This window comes from Capra hircus, chromosome 14, assembly GCF_001704415.2.
Source record: "Capra hircus breed San Clemente chromosome 14, ASM170441v1, whole genome shotgun sequence".
Classification (NCBI taxonomy): Eukaryota; Metazoa; Chordata; class Mammalia; order Artiodactyla; family Bovidae; genus Capra; species Capra hircus.
The window spans coordinates 23,158,736-23,182,024 of NC_030821.1; the positions used below are offsets into that span (position 1 = coordinate 23,158,736).

At 37.6% G+C, this 23,289-nt stretch overlaps 1 protein-coding gene across 1 annotated transcript in view; it reads left to right on the forward strand.

Annotated features, from left to right (window-relative positions):
• ZFPM2 (zinc finger protein, FOG family member 2) overlaps window positions 1-23,289 on the forward strand; it is a 526,755-nt gene that overhangs the window by 334,973 nt on the left and 168,493 nt on the right. The window contains exon 5 of the mRNA XM_018058339.1: window positions 14,493-14,604. Coding sequence (XP_017913828.1) covers window positions 14,493-14,604 — 112 coding nt within the window. The remainder of the gene's footprint in view (window positions 1-14,492; window positions 14,605-23,289) is intronic.

Genomic DNA, 23,289 nt, shown 5'->3' on the forward strand with positions numbered 1-23,289 from the left:
ACTGAGGCACAGAGAAGTGGAGCTACTTGATCAAGATCACACCATAGATGAGTAACAAAGGTTGGATTTAAATGTAAGCAATTTGACTCTAGAGGTCATGCTTTTGGGCACTGTATTAACTGCCTCTCTGTTAAGTTTGTAAGTAAACGCACCAAAGGTTCTGCTTCTTTTCCTCATCGTGCTCATCCCACTGTGGAGGAACATGGTCACGAGTGTGCCATAAACCATATTTGGATCGCAAGCAAATTCTTTGGTTTCAGACCCATTGAATCGAAAGAGTTTCCCCTTTTCCCAGCACTACAGTGTTTTCACTCAGTGCTTTTCTCTGAGGCTTCTTTTTAACTTTCCAGTTTGACCTTGAACTTCTGCCGGCAGATAAAACTGCTCTGTGTTTTGATCCCTTCTACCTGTGAGCAATACCAATTTAAACTGAGGAATATGCTAACTAAACTCAGACTGGGTTAATTCTTTAAGTGGAGAATCCTCCATCAGTGAGCCAGGCTGTTCAGACTTCACAAGGCTGTTCAGACTCCTTAAGTCGCTGCATCCAAAGATTCTATAGAGGAAAACTGACCTGCCAGGCATGAAGGACAGTGGTAATCTCTTGCAGCCCAGATAGCATGCTGATACCTCACCATTAAGTATTGTGACAAGGCCCTACTATGTCTCTTGACCAGCTGAGCACCAAGAGCATCTGCTCTTCATTTGCTCTTGCCCAGTCAATGATGAACTGCGTGAATTTTAGCTAACGACATCTTGGATCTCATCATGAATTCTGCTTATGATTGGAGACTTGTATAGAGTCTATTTTTCATCCGTACTAAGCTATCATCATTTCTACAGGTATAAAAATACCTGCCATCATAAAGTTAAGAACATTGGAAAGTATTACCTGCTTTTCAGTATTTTTTCCATCCTAACTAGACTGTGTTAAATTCTATTCCCCATATACCTACTCAATGCCTGCTATTGGTATTTAGTATCTCAACTAGACTTTCAAGACCCCAGACTGTGCAAATGTGAGAAATAATTCACTACAGAGCTATAAATTTCACAGCTCAAAACCCCCTGAAGATTATTAATGAGGCACCATGCAATTAGCTTATACAAAGTACAGCTAGGAATCATGCATAATGTAAAACAGAAACTGCTAACCACTGACTCATGGAAGATCATTTAAGCTAGTTTTCATGGATATGAAGAATTGATATTTAACACAATTCCTGAGAAGATTCTTATTGCTTTAATAACATGGAAAGAATTTAGTTACTTACAGATTTGCTAAGGGGAAAATAGAAGGCAGTTTATGATTAAAGCTATTTTGAACCATGTGAAATTGAAAAAGTTGTTTAACATTTTAGAGTCTCAGTTTTTGCTTATACAAAATGGGTATAATGATATCTTTCTCATAAAATTGTGAAAAATTATTTTATAAATTAATGTAACACCTAGAATTTTAGCACATAGTTAATGCCTAATGAAATACTGTATATCATATTCTAGGGCAATGTGTCACTTTTCCATCAGCCAAAATTCTTGTTTTACTGGGAATTCTGTATGTCTGTGGAAACATATTTTGTTAGCAATATTAGAAACATTAGGCAAACTCTCGCATAGAATAGATAACATGCCTGTACACTGGTGGTTCAGAAGGAATAGAATCAGCCTCCAATGCGGGGGACCTGGATTCGATCCTTGGGTCAGGAAGATCTCCTGGAGAAGGGAATGGCAACCCACTCCAGTATTCTTGCCTGGAGAATCCCACGGACAGAGGATCCTGTTCGGCTACAGTCCATAGGGTCACAAAGAGACACAACTGAGTGACTAACACTTTTTTTATACATTAACTCATCTTATCTTCAAGATAATCCTACAACATAAATAGTTTTATTATACTTAGAGATGAAGAAACGTAGACACAGGAGTTAAGCAACTTGCCTAGGGTTGTACAGCTACCGCTGTTGTAAATGCGGTTTGAACTCAGTCAGCTGACATCATAGTACAGGTTTTTAAACCATCTCTCAAGTGTGATAAGCCAGTTAATGAGTATATACTTAAAATAATACATAAATAATTTATCTTGGCTACTTTCCCCCCAAATATTTCAGGTTTTGAAATGGTCTTCAATATATTTTTCATATATGTTTATGATATACTTCACTTAGCAGTAATAATAATTGTATGTATAGCAAACTATACAGAATATAGTATATATCAAAATGTTTGATAAGAGGAAGTGCATAGCTTAACCCTAAATATGTATATAAAATGTCTTTATGATTATGTTTTAGGTACAGTGTTTAAAAGTATAAGGCATATTTGATAGACTTTCCACCCATATAGGAGAAAGCTTTAGTGTTTTAAACTCTGAAGTTTAATCCTATTCCTCATGAAGATCCCTTAATATGTGTGTATTAACTACTTTTCATCTATTGCTATGCTTTTGTTTGGTCATTGACCATCAGATATGCATTGCAGTTTTCAAATGTGTGAGACATACACTTAAACTATAATAAGCTTGACTATTAAGATTGATTTAAATATGTGTATATATCATTTAGATATTTTTAGTATTGATGCATTGTGAGCATCTAGAGGAAATGAAACTCATATCTCTCTATAGCATTTTCTATATAGTAGATATTTAGTTGAATATCTAATTTCAATCTAGTTTATCTAGTTTAGTTTATTGAATGAATAGTGAATATACTTAATTTCTAATAAAGTGATTATTTTAAAAGCAGAATAACCTAAATAAGTTTCTCAAAATAGAAATGGTACATCGAGATTGTTTTAAATACTGATCAGTTATTAATAATTGGAATGAGTTTATACATAAAGTTATATCATTAATGTGGCAAAAACATATGTGAACAATGTAAGCCAAATTGTTGCAAGCTTTAATATCATTCACACACAACTAAATCCTGATATTTGTACTCAAAATATACACATTGATTCTTTCATTTACATTTTGACTCCTTTTATACAGAACATGGTTTGAGAAATGTGTCCAGATTGACTTCCATACTGAACAAAGGTCCGCTGGTCAGGAGCATGTAGTTACAGCTAAATCTGTTTCATTGGTTAGACTTCCTTTCTCCTTTGTCCCCCATAGAAAGCAAGGCACTGATTCTAGAAGGGAGGGCCAGCCCCTACTGGTGAGCACTTGACTTATTCTCTGAAAGTGAAGTAGTATAGTTCTTCTGTATCAGTTGATTTGAAAAAAAAGAATGAAAACCACTCTCACAGTCAGTCTTACTTAAGATACTTAAGTGTTTACAATATTTGTGTTATTAGAGTGTCTCACAGATTAGATAAGCTTTGTTTGATTTGACTCAGTAGCACCTTCACACTTGTGCGGACTAGTTTGCCGAGCTTTTAATTTTTTGCACCCTACTTTCAATAACTTGTCTCATAAAAATCTGCCTTCCCGAAGGGTACTATGTTTATCACAGCACTTAGTATATAGTTCAACAGTTTCATCATTTTTTTCTCTTTGAAGTGGGAAATGTTCCTCGATCCTATTCTTCCTGGCTTGCTGTAGACTCTTCCCATGACTTTCAAATCTCAGAGTATCAGGTATAATATATTTTAAGTTAAAAACATAGGTGTGTTCTTAGTAATTTAGGTCATAGAGGAAAATAAGGATTCAAGTCATGAAAACAACATATAACTAGAAGAGAAAGAAACCTTTATATTTGTTTTTAATTTTTAAATATATTATTAGTATCAAGAATGCTTTGGGTTTGTTTGTTTGTTTTTTGTCTTGTGATTGTCTAAAGCAGTAATAACAAGGAGACAGTCTAAAAGGTGGCCAGAAGATTGCAGTGGATTGAAGCCTGAGAAATACACATAGCTCAGTATCTAAGGATGACTTTGTGTAGAATAGAGCTTTCTCTCTCTTCCATAGAATGCCTTTGGGGTACTTCTCACAAGGACACTACTAAATAGAATTTACCGCCTTCTCATGTAAATGGGCCATCAACAGTTGACTGTCTGTGGATCTATTTCCTGCTCTCTACATTCTTTATACAAACATTTTTATTTCCACCACACCACTTTCTCTGACCCCACCATTTTCTTTGGTATCAAAATACTCAAGTAAAGTAAATTAAAATCACTTCATTTATTGCTTCACCAATAAAAATAGTAGTGTTTCCTGAAGTATAAACCCAGCATGTTGAATTTCCATTTTTATTGTCTCCTTCACACTCGAGATTTGCATTTAGACTTGACAAAAATTCTATAATGGGAAGGCTTATAATGACATTATTGTCACGCTGTAAGGACCTATGAGATCATCTTCCAGTGGAGAAGGGTGAGACTGGAGAGGTTAAGTGATTGTCCTCGGGTCACCCAGCTGGATCCACTGCTTTCCAGGTCCCTGAGCCCTGCCCAGGTTTCTCTGACAGCCTCGTGTGAGGAGGGCTACTCGAGCAACTTACTTTTCCCTTCCCAAGGTTTCTGCGCTGACACTCTTCTGCACATTGCACCAAGTGCAAGCCCAGAAATTCTGCCAGGAGCAAAACAACACTCCTTAAACACTCTGTGACTTTCAGAGCCGTATAAAATAAAAGGTTGAAGTTAATGGCTGCCAGTTTGGAGGGAGTAGTTCCTCTTTGGAGCCAAATGTATGTGGAGAACAGATGAGACTGTGGGAGTGAAGTTGGCAAAAGGGAAAGAGAAATGAGTCTATTCTTTTTTGAAAATGAAAGTATAATAAATATCTGGATAACTTAGATGTTTATTACTCATTTAAAGATTCTTCCCATTTGAAAAATGAAGTATCTGTACCTTTAGTATGAGTACTGTTAAACAATGATTTTAATATTATTGTTCTAAATATCACAAAATGATTATTTTTATTTGAAAGTTAAGAGATTATTTTAATGATCTGTATATATGGAACTATTTGTGTTCCCTTTCTTCAAAGATCATTATTTCTTATACTAAGATTTCTATATTTAAGCAGTGACTCATATTAAGATAATGTGTTCAGCCATTTTGAGAACTAAAAGCAAATATACCTCAGAGATAATGATTATTTAAATTCTGGGTTCATAGAGATAAAACTGTCTTTGACATAAGGAGTATGTATATAGTAGCCAAGAATTCTATCATTTTATTTCACACTCATTTTGTTTTTGAAAAGTCTCTTATCATGTTTGCGATCCCACATACCACAGTGAACTTGGAGACATTTGTTAGCTGAAGTTCTCTGGAATTTCACTCTCATGCCATCCTTAAATGATATTTTGTAGAAATGTGCTCAAGAAAAACAGTATTCTAATGAAACCTTCCTGGGATTTCCATTCATAAGTCTATTCTGTGCCTAATGGTATATCGTATCGTGATTCTTATTATAGCACAGTACTGATGTCCTTCCCTTTTAGACTTTTCATGTATTTTTAATTTTAAAATATTCTTAATTTCTTTGAACTTCAGTTTGAAAATGTGACTAACTTTTTTTTTCCAAGCAATGGGAGTTGGATAATATTTTATTAAGTTATTTTGTTGTTTCTTAAGCAATGACTGTAGGTGAGATTCTTGATATGAGTTTGAAAATTCTTAAACTAACTTGTCTAAATCTGTTTCTACACCACACACACACACACAAACAACAAAAACACACACACACACACACCACACACACACTCTTCTTGTTTTCAAAGCACACACACCCAAAGGAATACTTTTTTTCTCAGTCAAGGGACATCCCAATGTATCAATAGCACAGTGACCATTTTATTCTATTTTAAATGGAAACCTATAATTTTATTTTAAATGGAAACATATTATCTAAATGGATGCCCAGATCCCTGGATTGGCGGGATCCCCTGGAGGAAGGCATGGCAACCCACTCCAGTATTCTGGTCATGAAGAATATTCAGGTGTTACAGCTGAGAAGCTGGTTCTATATCATCACGCAAATAACTTGACCTTTTGAGACTACATGAAGTACTATGATCCTGTTTGTGTAGTTTAAAGTGATACTCTTATTTTCTGAAAGAAAAAACAAATTGTCTACCTCGGTAGCATCAAGTTCAAACATTCATGAGGTGTCCTGTATAACTTTTTAAAGGATATTTAGTAAAAAGCAGTTCATTAGGTGGAAATCATCATACTAAAGTTTTATAGTTCTAGTCAAATCAGTAATGTTGAGGCTATATACCAGGACCAGAATTACTGAGAATACAGTTGTGGAGGGCTTTCAGTTATCACTTGACATTTCTCCCCTCTCCAGGTAGTCCAAGATTTTAAGTTATTATGCTTCTATAGACTAGGCTGCTGGTGAAGGGAATTTTTAGCCCACTGCCACTAGAGAGACTTCACACAGTTAAAAGGAGAAGGATACAATGTCTTCATGATTGTCAGATTGAATTTGAATTTAATTCCAGTGTGGAGAACTGCTTGGATACATTAACCAAAACTTTTACTGTGTAAAATTTTCCCTGTGGTAGTACAAGGTCAAATCACATACAGTATCATTTTTTTTTTCAATTAGATGTAGAGAGTAATTCAACTGGGAGAGATTGGCAGTGGTGGTGGCATCTCATTCCTAAGGGCTAGGAATATATATATCTGTGTGTGTATGTATATATGTATATGTGTTCTGGTACCAGTTATATGTATCTGCTGCTGCTAATATTTACAATAATTTGGAAGTTCTCCAATACCTAATATCAAATGTGTTTTTAAAGCTGAGAGAATAGAAACAGCTATGAATTGTTAAAATACCTATGAATGTTGTCAAACAGACACAGTGCTTTTCACCTATTACCAAGTTATAGAAATAACACATCGGGAAATTTTTCAGCAGCATGAGACTGTATCTCACGGCAATAGTTTGAGATTTTCTAGTGAGATTTTTTTATATTTCCCAGCTAAAGTCAGTGGAGGCCAAATTTTCCATCAAATGCCACTTCTGGGTTGTTGTTTTTAATGTCAGTCTCTTCTCATGGGTCAAATTTTCCTAAGACTTCTAGCTCTTTGTAAGCCTGAGTTTGGAAATCTTCAGCAATTATTTTCAGCAAAATTTGGAATCCCTAAGACAGCATTATGTCACCAGTTTCTTGGGTTAGAATTATCCTCTATTCTTTACCTTTGGGCTGCCTACTTTTATCTCCATTAACCTTTTGGCTTGAGTATAAACATTTATTGAAGGCTACCTCCTTTGTCGGTCCAGTAACTCCAAAGGTTAGTGAGAAGTGGATGCTAGTTTGACCTCTTTTATCCACATTAGATGATTCTAATTATTCCTAAGAAATGACACTTTTGACCCATTTTGTCCTTGTCAAGTTTGTCTAGTTGTAGACTGTCTAAGTATGAAACTCTGGGTTCAAACAGTGTCCAGGAGTGCAGATTTTTCTTAAATTTACAAAGCAGAGCCTCAGAAGAACACACTATTTCTTTTTCTTTTTAAAACATTCCAGCTTAACTGAAATTCAGGTTCCCATTATATCTTAAATTGGTCACCAAAAGAGACTGCCTGGATATAAAGTACAAACTGTAACCTGTAAAACCCCATGGATTATTTCAATACAGGGAAAAAAAAAATGAAGAAAACCTGTGTATAAATGAGGATGAGCTAGGTTTTGCTGAGGTTGCAAGCAACCCTAATATTGCAATAGTTGTGTGTTTTTTTTGTTTTTGTTTTTGTTTTGTTTTGCATGAAAAAAGTTTCCTGGGACTTTCCTTTTGGTCTAGTGGTTCAGAGTCTGTGCTCCCAATGCAGGGGACCCAGATTCAATCCCTGCTTAGGGAATTAGATCCTGTGTGCCACAAGGAGGATCCTGGTGCCACAATTAAGACCTAGCAGGGCCAGATAAATTTTTTTGAAGTTTCTTTCTCATATTGCATGGCCTCTGTGGTTAGGAGTCTTCCTTCTTTACATGCTTGACAGTCATTTCAACAAAGGCAAGGCATGATGGTGAGTGTATTGGTCTTATAGCTTCTTTGTAAAAATGACATGAATCACTGCTTACTCAGTTTCATTGGTGGAGTGAAGTCATATACTCCCATACCTAAATTTAAAAGAGACCTGTGAAATAGAGAGGTGGAAATAATTAATCAATAGCAATAGTGACTACCACTATCTTTAAACTGGATCGAAGCTTTTGTCTTGACTTCTGTCCTAATCCCTTTAAACATTACCAGTGTCTGAGAAATAGGGATTCTGGAAGCACTCTTTGCACATTTTAATTTATTTATTCATGTAGGTAGTCGGTACAAGTCTGCACTGTATCTGTGGTGTACAAAGCACCATAGTGGTTGCTTGATAAGACAACTTTTGAGGTGGAAATCGTTATCCCCATTTTACAGATACTTATCCTGAAGTTCGGGATGTTTAACTGATTTTCCGGTCCCAGAGTCTGCCAATAGCCATATCAGGATTCCAACCTGGATCATCTCAGTGCAAGGACAGTAATGTCCTTTCTGTCACACGTCAACTATAAAGTTAATAGTGAATCATAAAATGTTTTAAATACCCAGTTATAGAAACAAAAAATGTTGGTTACCACTGTATTCTTCATACTTTACAGGAAAAATATTAAATATATTGGATGATTGTGGAATAACAACGTATATTTGGTGTTTTTCCAACTAAGAGAGAGTTCTTTCACACTTTTGAGTACATTTGATAAGGAAATTTAAACTGTAAGTCAGTACATTTGAATGTTTTTTGTATTAGTTTTCTTTTGCTGCCAAGACAAATAGTCAAAAACTTGGGGATTTAAAACACATAGGTATTATATTAAAGTTCTACCCAGATAGTGCTAATGGTAAAGAACCCACCTGCCATTGCAGGGGACATAAGAGACATGGGTTTGATCCCTGGATCAGGAAGATTTCCCTGAAGAAGGAAATGACAACTCACTTCAGTATTCTTGCCTGGAAAATCCTGTGGACAGAGGAGCCTGACAGGCCACGGTCCATTGGGTTGCAAAGTTTTGGCTATAGTCCAAGAGTCAGACATGACTGAAGCACTTAGCATGCATGCATACATCAGAAATCCAGTAGGGGTATCACCAAACTAAAATCAATTTGTCAGCAGGATGCATTCCTTTCCAGAGGTTCTAGGGAAGAATCTATTTCCTGCTTATTGAGGTTGTTGGCAGATTTAGTTCTCTAAGGCCACAGAACTGAAATCCCTCTTTTCCTCCCTTCCTTCAGTTGAAGCCCATTCCCAGTTTCTAGACCCCAACACATGCAGTTCATCGCTGCAGTGCGCCATCTTTAAAGGGCGAGAGGCAGGTGGAATCCTTTTCATGTCAAATTTCTTTGACTACTATTTTGCCTTTCCCTTCTACTTTTAGAAACTTGTGCTTAGATTGGGTCCATGTGGGTAATCTAGGGTCCTGTCACCACATCAAAATTCTAAGTCTTAAGCATATTCTTAAAATCCATTTTGCCAAGTAAAATGACATATTCACATGTCCCAAGAGATTAGGGTGTTCATGTTTGGGGCCCTATCATGCATTTTACATCCATTCTCTTTTGCCAACATGTTGTACCAATTGTATCCTACCTGTATAGGATGCTAGATAAACATTTTGGTTTCACTTTATTCATTTGTGAAATTATGGGATTAAACCCACTGAATTTTAAAGTTGATTTTGGCCCTTAACATTCTAGACTTATATGAATCCTTATGATAGAGATACGGGAAACTAAACCTAATGATCAATGTGGATATTATTGTTATTTTCTATTCATGGATTTTGCTAGAGTGTAGATTTCATATAATCCTGACTAACACCTTCCTTCTCCCACTTGGTAATCTTCTTTGGAGGCAGTCAATCTCTACAAAAGTTGACTTCTTCAGAAAGAAATTGACTTGCCTCCTCAAAACTGTAATAACTGGTCCCTTGAGATGTTTTTTATCTACTTATTCTTTACAGCTTGAGTATAGCTTTCAGAGTGTTTCTTTCCTACATTTTTGCTTTTGCCTTATTGATTTGAAGTCAAAGAAATTGTTTTCCTTTCAATTCAGTTACTTGAAAAGTCAGCTGCTTCCTAAGCCCAGGCATAATAAAGGTTTGCCATTTTAAATGCCTAACTTGCCATTAAGAATAGACTTCAAATAACTATATGTATTTGTGCCACAAAGTCAAATCCTCTAAATCTTAATTTGCTTATGTAGAAAAAAAAAATGGAGAAAATGTTAATACCTAACTGCGGAATTGTAAAAATCAAATAAGATAATTTGGGAGAAGTATTTAGCAAGTGTTTCACGGATGTGAACCACTAATACTGTTTTGGAGTAGGAACTGCAGGGATGGACAGGTCATCTGAGCTTGCCCAGGACTTGCACTAAAAGTTCAGCATCCTGGGACACCCTTCAGTCTTAGGAAAATCCAGACAGTTGGTCACCCTAGGAGCAATAGTGTTTAGAAACAGAGCTAAATATAAATATGGGCTTCATCTTCAACCTAAAGGAAATTATTTAATATTTTAGGTGCAATATCTTTATCTGAAAATGTATGTGAGGACTGTAAGTAGGAGATTTTGCCCAAGTAGCAGCAACAGTAGTAACCTTATTCTTCCTGCTTAAAACATCTTTACCGTCTTCCTTCTGCTGAGAGGTTTAGGCACAAAGAAAAGTTTTGCTTGATATGAAAAGGTCCTTCAGGATCTGTTTGTAACCTGCTTTTCTAGACACATATGTCATTACAGTTCTTCGGCTTATCAATAAAGATAATGATAGTATCAATGATGATTCCAGTGGTGACAGGGAGCTATTTCCTTTGTACTGCGTAGTTAGTCACGTCCAACTCTTTACGACCCAAGGACTGTAGCCCGCCAGGCTCCTCTGTCCATGGATTTTCTCAGATGAGAATAATGGAGTGGGTTGCCATTTCCTACTCCAGGGGATCTTCCCGACCTAGGGATTGAACCCACATCTCTTGTGTCTCCTGCATTGACAGGTGGGTTATTCACCACTGTGCCACTGGGGAAACCCCAATGGTTACCTAATGCTTTCTATATATAAAGAACAGCTATAAAGATTTTATATAAGAACTGAAACCAAAGAATCCCAGAACTAGTCACTATTTCCGGTACATACCACTCTTATACACTGCTCAGACTTTGTCCAGGGCCATTACCAGCAAAGGCAAATTCTTCCTATCTGCCCTTCAAGAGGGAACTTCCCTGATGGCTCAGCAATGAAGAATTCATGTGCAATACAGGAGACACAGGTTTATCCCTGGGTCAGGGAGATCCTCTGGAGTAACAAATGGCAGCCCACTCCAGTATTCTTGCTCAGAGGAGCCTGGTGGGCTATGGTCCATGGGGTTGCAAAGATCTGGACACAACTGAGCATGAGCACGACCCTTCAAGATCCTGTCCCAAGAGTCCACAGGACAGGATGCTTGCCCTTCATTGACCCCAAAACAGTTTACACATGACTTTGCACCCCCTCCCTGATACTTTCTGCCTTACAGTAAACTTGCTTTAATATACCTATAGCCTTCACCGAAAAAGCCCCGCTCCTATTCCTAGCATCAAGCACAAGACTGGATCAGTAGGTTCCTTTGTGAAATGAATGAAAGACTGTGATATTGGCAGATCAGTTGATTTACTTTACAGCGAAAAATCCCCTCAAGAATTTGTGATCAATATTTAGTTTTCATATTATCTATGGAAAATTGTAAAAACTGATTTACTGTGTCAAAATGCATGTGGCTTTAAGAACTATGGCATACAAAGATTAAATCATTTAAAATGCATGTATTTCTCATGGAATAAGAGACTACAATAGAAATGAACCAAGTGTTGAAGTCTGTTATTTAAGATCAGAAGAGAGAAGAAGTTACAAACAACACTACTAAATCCCTCATGGGCAGGTTTAGGGAAATGGTGGAGTCTCTCTTGTGACTTGTTCTGCTTATGATTTGGAGACCTGCTGACCCTGATCTATAGACTTTCCTGCTTCTCTAGTAGTACAAAGAGCTGAAATATACACTGCTACTGCTAAGTCACTTCAGTCGTGTCCAACTCTGTGCAACCCCATAGACGGCAGCCCACCAGGCTCCCCTGTCCCTGGGATTCTCCAGGCAAGAACACTGGAGTGGGTTGCCATTTCCTTCTCCGATGTATGAAAGTGAAATGTGAAAGTGAAGTCGCTCAGTCGTGTCCGACTCTTAGCGACCCCATGGACTGCAGCCCACCAGGCTCCTCTGCCCATGGGATTTTCCAGGCAAGAGTACTGGAGTGGGGTGCCATTGCCTTCTCCAAAATATACACAGTTGAGACCTATTATTTAATTGTCTATCAGTTACTACCATTTCAGATTGAAGAAGCTTGAAAAAGGAAAATCACTCAGTTGTGTCAGACTCTTTGCTACCCGATAGAATACAGTCTATGGAATTGTCCAGACCAGAATGCTGGAGTGGGTAGCCATTCCCTTCTCCAGGGGATTTTCCCAACCCAGGGACTTAACCCAGGTCTCCTGCATTGCAGACAGATTCTTTACCAGCTGAGCCACCAGGGAAGCCCAGGAATACTGGAGTGGGTAGCCTATTCCTTCGGCAGCGGATCTTCTGGACCTAGAAGAGAAGTGGGGCTTAACCCACATCTCCTGCATGGCAGGCAGATTCTTACCAGCGTAGCTACCAAGAAAACCCTTGAAGAAGCTTACTTATTCCCAAATGATATTTTGAAAATGGAAAAACAAGATCATCACTTAGACTAATAACCAGAGGGATAACTTGATAACCCTTTGCCTAGATTGTTTTAAAAAGTTGTGATATGAAATTGCTTTCTTCCCGTGGGGCTTTCAGATAACTGTTTCACATGGTTTAACTTTCCAAATATTGAGATAGATAGTTGAAATTAAAGATTTCAAAATGAATTAAAGTATGGCTATAAAAGGGCTTCCCTGGTGGCTCAGATCGTTAAGAATCTTCCTGTAATACAGGAGACCCAGGTTCAATCCCTGGATTGGGAAGATCCTCTGGAAGAAGGGAATGGCAACCCACTCCAGTGTTCTTGACTGGAGAATTCCACGGACGGAGGAACCTCATGGGCTACAGTTCATGGGGTCGCAAAGAGTTGGACATGACTGAGTGACTAACATACTAACTTGACTCTGAAAAATCAGTATACTAGTCTTTCTTAGGGTTGATCCAGCTTACCACCTCCTCTGTTTTAATGTTTGAAATATTTTTAGACTTATTTTTAAGTTTGTCCACCATGGTTGATTTTTCCATTAAGTATATTTTATGGTAGTTTTACCTTTTACAATATAATTGATATGTCAAAAATGGTTAGCATTGATTTGATGCATAGTTTTTAATCTGTCTTTGCAGTATCAATAGGTCTGTAATATCTGCACGATCATCGTTGTCATTTGGCCAGTGAAATGAGGTCTCTGGATTCCTGAGAGATTTGAAACGGCCAGATTATGTAGAACTCCTCAAGTGAATACTTACTAATGCCAATTTGGGAGATTTGTGATAGCATGTGACACGTTAGCAAATCCCCAAATGGGCGGAGGTGTCTCCGGCAGGATCATATCTAGGTGAAAATTTAGTTCAAAAATTACCTTGAGACCCTTGTATTGTACTCTGTGTTGTGGTTTTATGGTAGTTAATATACAGAACATGGGCAGGTGAATGATAAACGTCTGAGTGCCGGTTCACTCTGACTCATCGGGAAACACTAGTTTTGCTCAGACTTACTTATTTCCTCCCTGGTTGATTTCCTGCCATGTGAACATAAAGACAAATAATTTGGGTACCAAACAGCCTAAAATGATGAACCTTATATTTAAAATGTACACTGAAAATATTTTGTTAGAACTAGAGCACTTGTCTCCCTGCTTCTGTGCTTCTCAGAGCAAGGAATTGTCATGCTTTAGTTGCTCTGCATCTGAATTTATTCCCAATTCCTCTTTTATGGTCTTTTTGGAGACAGTGTATAGTGAGTCATTAGCATTAATATTATTTCAGTTTCAGTCAGGCTACATATCCATACTTAGACAAGGGTGCTCGGTGAATTTCATTATTCATTCAGAATAAATTCCTACTCTAATATAAATGTTGCTCAGGATAGAGCTTTGAAATGGATCCTGATTCTTTAAATTCTTTCCTGTCTGTTTCAGGAAATAGTGAGATCCTGTTGATAGTAAAGTACAATGTGTCTAAAGTTCACTTCCAAACACTCTGCTTTTGCAATGAAAGTCATCTGCATTCTCTTTATAATTCAGAGCCGCAAGAGAGCTGTCTAATCTTAGAGATCTGATCCAGTATCATTTAGGAAAAAAAAAATCTTGATAATAATTCTACCATTCAGATTAGTGAAAGCAGTAAAGCTTTACAGCTTCTAACATCTTAAAAAAGATATCATGAGACGGGGGAATAGGACTTGGATTATGGTTTGGGAGATTTAGTTGTTTGGGAAAATAAAATGATTAGTACCGTTATTATTCAAGTTTGTAATCAACGAAAGCAAATGGCATCTGTTTGTTATCATTCTTTCTACAGAAGACAAAGGCTCAGGTCCCGATGGTGCTGACTGCTGGTCCCAAGTGGCTGCTGGATGTGACTTGGCAAGGAGTGGAAGACAACAAAAACAACTGCATTGTGTACAGCAAAGGTAACCGCTAGAGCCTTTCGCTCACGCTTTGGAGGTATTGAAACCTGAGCATTGCAAAACAGCACCAAATGTGCTGAAAGGGGAGTACAAAGTAAAATGGGATCCTCTCTCTTCCTTTTTCCCTTGTGCATTTCCCTAACCTGTATTTTCAGCAAAGACTACTGGAGTGTTCCTTCTTTTTCCCGTTCAGCATAAAACAAAAGGTGTTAGGACTTTACTTCACACCATGCACATTCACCTCACCACGGATTTGAGTGTCTTGACTAGTACCTTCCTCGCCGTTACTTTTATTGATAGCAGGTTTGATGAGATCTCAGATTCCTCTCTGAGGCATTATCCATCAAAAAGTAAATTCCTTTTGAAATGTAGCAGTCCGTGTCAGGGTGTCAAGGTGCGTGCTCTGGGAGGCACTGAATTCCAGCCAGTCTCTTGAAATCACACAGAATGAGAGCAGAGCTGAAAAGAAAGCCATTGCAAAGACTGAGAGTTCCTCCCCATGGTGATTTCTGAAGGGCAGGAGGCAAATGGGAGAGAGGAAGCAATGGCTTGCAGAGCTTTGCCTTTGATTTGCTCAGTGTGGCATCAGCCTAGACTGCGTCACACAGCTACGCCCAGGCTACAAAGGAACCGCCGCTCCCTGACACACGTCGTGGGACCGGCTCCCCCAGACTCAGGCCCCTCTGCGTCTGTGATGTGGTTTGCTGCGCTTTCCTCCATATTCAGGTTCTGGGCCCAAGCTCTGTACTTTGAGAGTGAAATCCCTAATCTCGCTTCTTCGTAAATATTGCAAAACCTTGTGCTTCTCATGTTTAATTTCTTTTCGCTTTCTTTTTTAACCAAATAGACCTACTGAGATCAAAGATGTGTTTGCACATTGAACCTAGAAACCATGAAAGCATACAAGGGAACAAGCAAATAAGCACCCCTATCAATATATTAACATATAAAACACTAATCATAACATCAAAGACTCTTAAAAACTTGCTAGAAACAATTACAACTTGTTCCTATAATCATTACAATTTGTACACTTATAAGAGGATTGCCTTTAAACTACCATAAGCCTTTGAAAGTTGAAACACCGGAAAGAGAGAATTTGCAAGCTAAAAAAACAATCTGCACACCAGGATCTGATTATATTCCTTTTCCTTCTGTAATTGCTGGTCCCATACCCATTTATTTTCTAACCCCAAATACCTGTGGTATGCTGGTGGGAGCTTTTAGCTAGAAGGGAAGTGAGATTTTCCCAGGATATGTCACTATGTTCTATCAAAATGGAAAGCAATATTACAGTGAACCAGCTTGCCAGTGTCCACATTCAGAATGCAAACCACAGAAATGATGGCTTGGAGTGTAGGACCAATGACTGGGAATAAATTTTTGTTGTACAATGTCTTATCTCTATGATGGTAATATAACATGGAGGAACCAAGAGGGTAGTTGTTCTTCTACCATGATCCAAATTCATTACATGTTTAAATCAGGCATTCTTTTAGAAGAGAAGATTGTTATATTGTTACATAAGGGGAAAAGCTATAACAAAATTGTAATTCTGTGCTCAGTGGAGTACTTTAATTTGAACATATTTGTGTGTTTGTTTTATAGTTAGATATACCTGAATCCTCCTAGCAATAAACAATTGGGAGTAATTTGCAGAAACTTATTAATTAACTCATAAAGCATGGCTTAAGCCCAACTGTGTGCTCAGTTTGTACATGGATAATAACAGCTACTCTTTATTAAGCATCCCCCCAATCCTCTCTTTGGTACTCCCATACCAAATTCTATGCACTTCCCTCATTGCTCTCTTCACCTCATTTTATGGTCATTTTATATGTTAGAAAAATAAAAAGTTGTAGAAAGTTAGCTATTATTGCCTGCCTTTGCAATCTACTCAATATGAATTCCTAATATACAATAGTTTTTAACCTACAAAAGGTAACTTGATATTGTTCAACTTACAAGACCAGTTTTGGGTATTGCAATTCAAATAACAAGGACTGCAGTAACTACTGTATATGCATTATTTCATTTAATCATCATTTAATACCTCCTAGTAGGTAATTGGAGAAGGCAATGGCATCCCACTCCAGTACTCTTGCCTGGAAAATCCCATGGATGGAGGAGCCTGGTAGGCTGCAGTCCATGGGGTCGCGAAGAGTCGGGCACGACTGAAGTGACTTAGCAGTAGCAGCAATAGGTAATTAACATCGTACTCAATTTTACAAAAAGGAACTTGAGACATGGCTAAATTAGGTAATTTGTCATGGTCATGTAGCTGTGTATCAATTTCACTTTTTCAAAAAAATTTTGTGGTATCTTTGATTTACAGTGTTGTGTTAATTTCTGCTGTACAGCAAAGTGATTCAGTTACACATATATATTTCTTTAATCGACTAAGTGTTTAAAGTGGGGTGCAAACATTTATCTGTCTAATTGAGGGTCTGAGTTATACATATTAGAATAAGTTCTCCCTGCTTCAAGGTTTCAAACAGCTAGATGAGATAGGTAGTATGTTTCTCATTTTACACAACCTGACGTTGTAAGTGACTTAGAGCAGTAGTATCATTGTCTCTGTTCATGGAGAGCTAAAAGAGAAACCAAATTTGAATCCAGGTTTTGATAATTCCAAATCCTATACTCTCTGAACCTTTCCCCTTGACACTATTCCATGCTGAGTAAATTCTCTTACACTACTTAGGCATTTCAGAGTACTATAGTATAGTACTCTGAAATCACAGAGTATTATAATATAGCACTTTCCAAAGTGCATTTCACATAACCCTAAGATTAAAGGAAAGGTCTAATATTGCCTGTTTTGGCCTCTCTTGAAAACTCGCAAGGCCTGCTGATATTAATACTCTGAGAAGTCCTGTAGTGAAATAAAACTAAAGTCTTTGTAACTCGTTTGACTGTATGATATACAAACTTTTTTTCTATGGAGATCCTTAGGAACACTGGAAGTAGTGCTCTGGGTGACACCACTTGGGAAAACTCTGCTGTAGACTCTACTCTGATCCCCCAGATGGGCTTCAGAGGCCTGATGCTAATTGCTAGTAATCAGATAGCCTCCGGAGGAAGGGGATAGTTCACTCAAATTTCTGTGAATACCTCAGTATTCTAGGATTATGCTAGGGATTGTTCACATCATGGAAAATAGGACCCCAGGAATCTCACTGCTCCCAGGACTGCATGGGCTCTGAAGCCTTCTGTCTTCACAGACTGTGGGTGTGACTCTTGTTGTTGTTTTTGTTCAGTCACTTAGTCATCTCCAATTCTTTGCAACCCCGTGAACTGTAGCCCGCCAGACTCCTCTGTCCATGGAATTCTCCAGGCAAGAATACTGGAGTGGGTTGCCATTTCCTTCTGCAGAGGATCTTCCCAACCCAGGGATCAAACCCATGTCTTCTGCCTTGCAGGTGGATTCTTTACCCTTGTGACACCAGGGGAGCCCCTGGGTATGATAAGCCTTCTCTAAGCAAAAGAGTTTCGTAGTTGAAAGAAATTGATGACTTAGATTTAATAGGTACTTCTTGACTTGAACATCTATAGTGTTGTGAGACATTTTCGTAACATGTATGTTATTTATCAGTTGGGGCTCTTTTGTTTTCAAATGATAGAAATCCAAATGAAATGGGTTTATGCCAAAAATAAATAAATAAATAAAATGAAAGTGTAAGTGTGTGTGTGTGTGTATGTTGAGGGTAGGAGGATTCATCTGCTCATGTAACTGAGAATCGAGGGATATTCTAAACTTCAGGATCAGTTTAATTCAGATGTTCAGACTTTGTCCCCAGACTGTCTCTATCTTCTGCTTCATCTTTCTTTTGCGTGTTTTATTCTCAGAAATGTTCTTGTCAAGTGGTGGGAAGCTCTGACCTTATATTCTACAAGCAGAGCAATGCCCGTGCAAATAGAGCTTTTCTGGATTTTGTTTGAGGTACATCACATACAATCCTTGAACCAATTAATCACTGTGACTCTTCTTTGCAAACTACAATCCTCTGTAGTTTTGTATATAAGCCAATGAGACACAGGAGAAGTAGTTTCCCAAATGAAACCTAAGTGCTACTCCATAGAGTAAAGGATGGTTGCTTGATAGGCTAACATCCATGCGCCCACATGCAGCATATTACTCCTCACGTCTGAAGAGCTCTCACTGAAGATCAACTCTCACTAACGTCAAAATTACATTGCCTTATTTTGTTTTCTGGCTAAGCACCACAATACTTATGAATTCCATGCCAAAGTCACTTTCATTGGATCTGGCTATCTGAAAGTATGTTAGTTGCCAAGTCACTGTAGTCGTGTCCGACTCTGTGCGACCCCATGGACGGCAACCTACCAAGCTCCCGCGTCCCTGGAATTCTCCAGGCAAGGACACTGGAGTGGGTTGCCATTTCCTTCTCCAATGTATGAAAATGAAAAGTGAAAGTGAAGTCGCTCAGTCGTGTCCGACTCCTAGCGACCCCATGGACTGCAGCCTACCAGGTTCCTCTGCCCATGGGATTTTCCAGGCAAGAGTACTGGAGTGGGGTGCCATTGCCTTCTCCGATATTAGTACTTATTTATTAATACAGATAGAATGTAAGATGCATATATGTTGTATTTTTAAATGCCTTGACTCAAATTTTTGATAATATTTTCCTATGGCATGTAAGATAGACCACTTAATGTGTAACCATTATAACTTAAGAGATATACTTACTTTTTGAAGTATTATTAAATGTGGGCTGGTGTTAACATTAAATATAATGATAAAATTTTCATTTCCAGGTGTCCATCTAATAATTACTATAGAATTATATTACTTAGGGCTATTTGACAGGCTGCCATCATCCTGTTTTATTCGAGTAAAAAAAATAGTACTTGGCATTCATATTATAATCTGATGTACTTTTTTTCCTGCCTCAACTAACCCCTGTCATTCCAGAAAGTAATTAGCTCATCCAGACATTGATGGACCAGACTTGTTGGGTTGTCTGGTTTTTGCCATTATTCTCAGCAGACTCCAGATAATTCTAATTTACTTATCTCCCGTGGAAAAATACTAAAAAGCACCATGCTGAGGCTAAAGGGAGACTGCTGGAAGGAGGATGAGCAGAGGTCTGCCCCCCTTGCTCCTAAAAATCCGTGAATACCTGTCAAGCACTAGAAACCCTTTTCTTTTCTCTACACCTTGATGTTTTTTATAGTGTTTGCACAGTATAGTGGCCTTTCTCATTTAGGAAAAGTAAATGGGTCACTTGGAGTTTCATGTTTTTGAGCATTCAAAATTAAACCTTTAGCACCATAAAGGTTCTAAATGTGGGTTTGTTCATTGAGCTCCCTCCAAATGAGGGATAATTAAATTATTTGGGGTTTTTGGATTTTCATGGCATGTTGTTTTAGAGAGCCACATTCTCTGGGTATTCAGATGAAGAGCATGAACCTTGTCAATCAAAGGAGTGAAAAAGTATCAGCTAACCCTCACTCTCACCTTAACCATGGAAGATTTGTTTTTATACAAAAGCACAATATTATTGGAAAAAAAAAACAACAATTGCTCAGATGGAACCTTGAGCAAATCACTTTTCCTGTTTAAATCATATCTCCTTAGCTGTAAAAATGAAGTAGCACTGGCCATCTCACAGGATTTTTGTGAAGACTCACCCATTCACATAACTGCATATGTTGTCATAAATATTATATCGCATATGATCTTATTCTCAGTCCTGTTTGCCCTTTTGCTTATATGTCAGCACAAATTTAGGGGAAATGAAGCCAGACCTCCACACTGGCATCAAGCAAGTGTGCAAGGAAACACGGTCATCTGATTCTAGATGTATAGCCAAGAATTCCTTCAGTCCCACTTAGTCCCTATGAAACTGCAGTATCTGCAGAGACCTGTATTACAGAATCAGAGGCCAGAAGCCTTTGCCTAAAGATAGGTTTTTCCCCTTGGGCACATGATATTTCTAAGGAAAGTCTTATTTAAAATGCTAGTGTAAAGATAATGATGATAACATTAAAGCAAGCAATCCTATGTCAGGCATGGTTTTAAGCTCTTTACCTATGTTTTCTGATTTACCATTTAGAAAATTATGATGTAAGCAGGATTATTCCCACTTTACAGATGAGTAAACTCAAGTTAGGGGCTTCCCAGGTGGTGCTAGTTGTAAAGAACCCACCTGCCAATGCAGGAGACGAAAGGCATGAGGGTTCGATACCTGAGTTGGAAAGATCCCTGGAGGAGGGCATGGCAACCCATGCCGGTGTTCTTGCCTGAAGAATCCCCATGGACAGAGGAGCCTTGGCAGGCTATAGTCCGTAGGGTTTTAAAAGGTTGGACATGACTGAAGTGGCTTAGCACACACGCAAACACAAACTCATGGTTAGGTAAGTTAAATAATTCAAGGATATTTAGATCATAAGTGATGAAATTTGGATTTAGTCTTGAGTATGTTGACTTTGAATCCCAATTAGCACAATTAGCGGAGTTTGGAAGATACCATTTACTAAGCTAAGATTGTAGGGTATTGGTCTTCCTCACAAATTTACATACATATTAATCAGCAAAACTTTTCCCCCCTCATTCTGTGATTTGGTTTTTCAGAAAAAGTTTTCCAGAACTAAAACAGCAGTGACAGCAGTACCTTCTGCTGATTTCTCTGTTGCTTTGAAGACCACAGGAATTTAAAGTCGTGTAGAAGACTAATCTCCAAAATCTTTCTATGACCATCTTCAAAGTTCTGGTTTTGCTTGTTTGCACAAATGTAACGATGCAATTAATTCAGTTAAGCCCTGATTGGTTGAGTACTATGTTCAAGGTACTATGAAATAATGACAGTAATTCTAATATGACCTAACTTTGGTGAACTTTCTATACACTGACTAAATTGATCAACTGTTTAAAACAAAGATCTGTCATTGTGAAGGACCCTTGCAAAGGTCTGGGCTATTTTCCAGCTTAAGATAGAGTATCTGTTGCATGTTCCTAGAGTTTTGAAACAACAGCCTCGTCCAACTTAGCACCCAGTTTTGTTAACTAGCCTACAAGTTCATGTTTACCTTAAAGCACCTAAATCTATGTGAGTAAGAAAGTAATTTGAAAAGAAAAAATTGTGCTCATATTTAAGTGTTTATTTAACCATTTTGTAGTTCATAGAAAATGTATAACTGTTGTCTAGTTTTATAATATTCTTAAAAGAGGGTGGGTGCCTGAACCAAATATTTAGCAGCAGGAATTATAAAATCATAAGGCGATTAAGTTAGCTAGTCGCAGAATTCCAATATTGCTTTTTAAATGACTTCAGGATATAGGAGGTACTAAGGTTATTATCTGTTATCAGGAATACAGTGGAATTGTACAACTGGATAATAACCAAACAAACTGACACAATGTAAAATTACATTATCAGTGTGTTAAAACAAAATTGCGCCCTAAAGGAGTCCACATGCCAGCTCAGAGCTGCAGTGTAATTATGCTTAACTCTGATAATTAAAATACAGCGGAGATCAACAGAATCATTTTCATTAAGAAAATTATTAATGATGGTGGTATAGCAGTAATTGATTGCAGAGCACCACAGGATAACGCGATGCCGAAAACCCAACATGTTTCATGAACATCTAAGGCTTTTTCTAGTTATGTTCTCTAAGAATGAGAGATGTTTGGAGGAGTAAGCAATTTATTATGCCTGTTCTAGAAATCAGTGATTGTACAAATGGTTGCTTTAGAAAACCATCGTTTTGATTCAAATTGTCATTTCTGAGGGGTTCTTAAGGTCAAGGCGAGTGACCCCACCAGTGAATGTGTTATTTACAATGGATCTGTCTGTTGCAAATTACAGAATGGCAGCAACTTCAGCAAATACTGGGCCTTCTGCCGTTTTCATTTTTTACTATGCATTTGCTGTTTTTACAATTATGTTAGTGATTTACTGATGTTATTTCAGCCTGAATCTGGTCGTACTGAATAGTTTATGTCCTGAGTTGTTATTAATGTGTGCTATCTGATGTGAAAAAATACACTTGTTTTCATATCCACATCACTGTGAGTTTCCTTAATGAAATGTTGGTAAATAATCCTGCATAATAATACTATTAATTATTTCCATGGATTAGATGCATTCTCATATGTTGGAGAAAAAAATATCCTAAACCGTCCTTATCCATTCATGAATGAAGCTTCTGTCTCTTAGGGGTAAAAACCCAGGTAGGATGTTGGCAAATGATAAGAACTAAGAATATATCAGTTTCATCAGTATAAAAATGAAAAATGAAGAGTGGGGTCTTTTGAGAGGTGACTCACTATCATTCAAGGATGTTAGCTTGTCATTCAAAGTGATGCTAATCTTGAAAGCTACCCCCAAAAGTATCTTTGTCAGCTAAAATGAGGGACAACTCTTTAGGGAATGTTTTCAGAGTAAGATATTGTGAATAATTCTTTAAAACAGTGTATTACATACAAAAAATTATATTATAATTTCAACTAAAAAAGGAGAATATGAGGTTTTGTGCCTAGTATAATTATAATTATATTTAAAAATATATATGTACAGTGAAACACACAGAAAGAAATAGATCGGAACTATAAAAGTATTTCTGTAAAGGTGATATGGTTTGGTAAAAATTTTTTGTATTCCTATTTTATAGTTTTCTTCACTTTATTTTTCTTATATACTTCAAGAAAAATATTTGCAA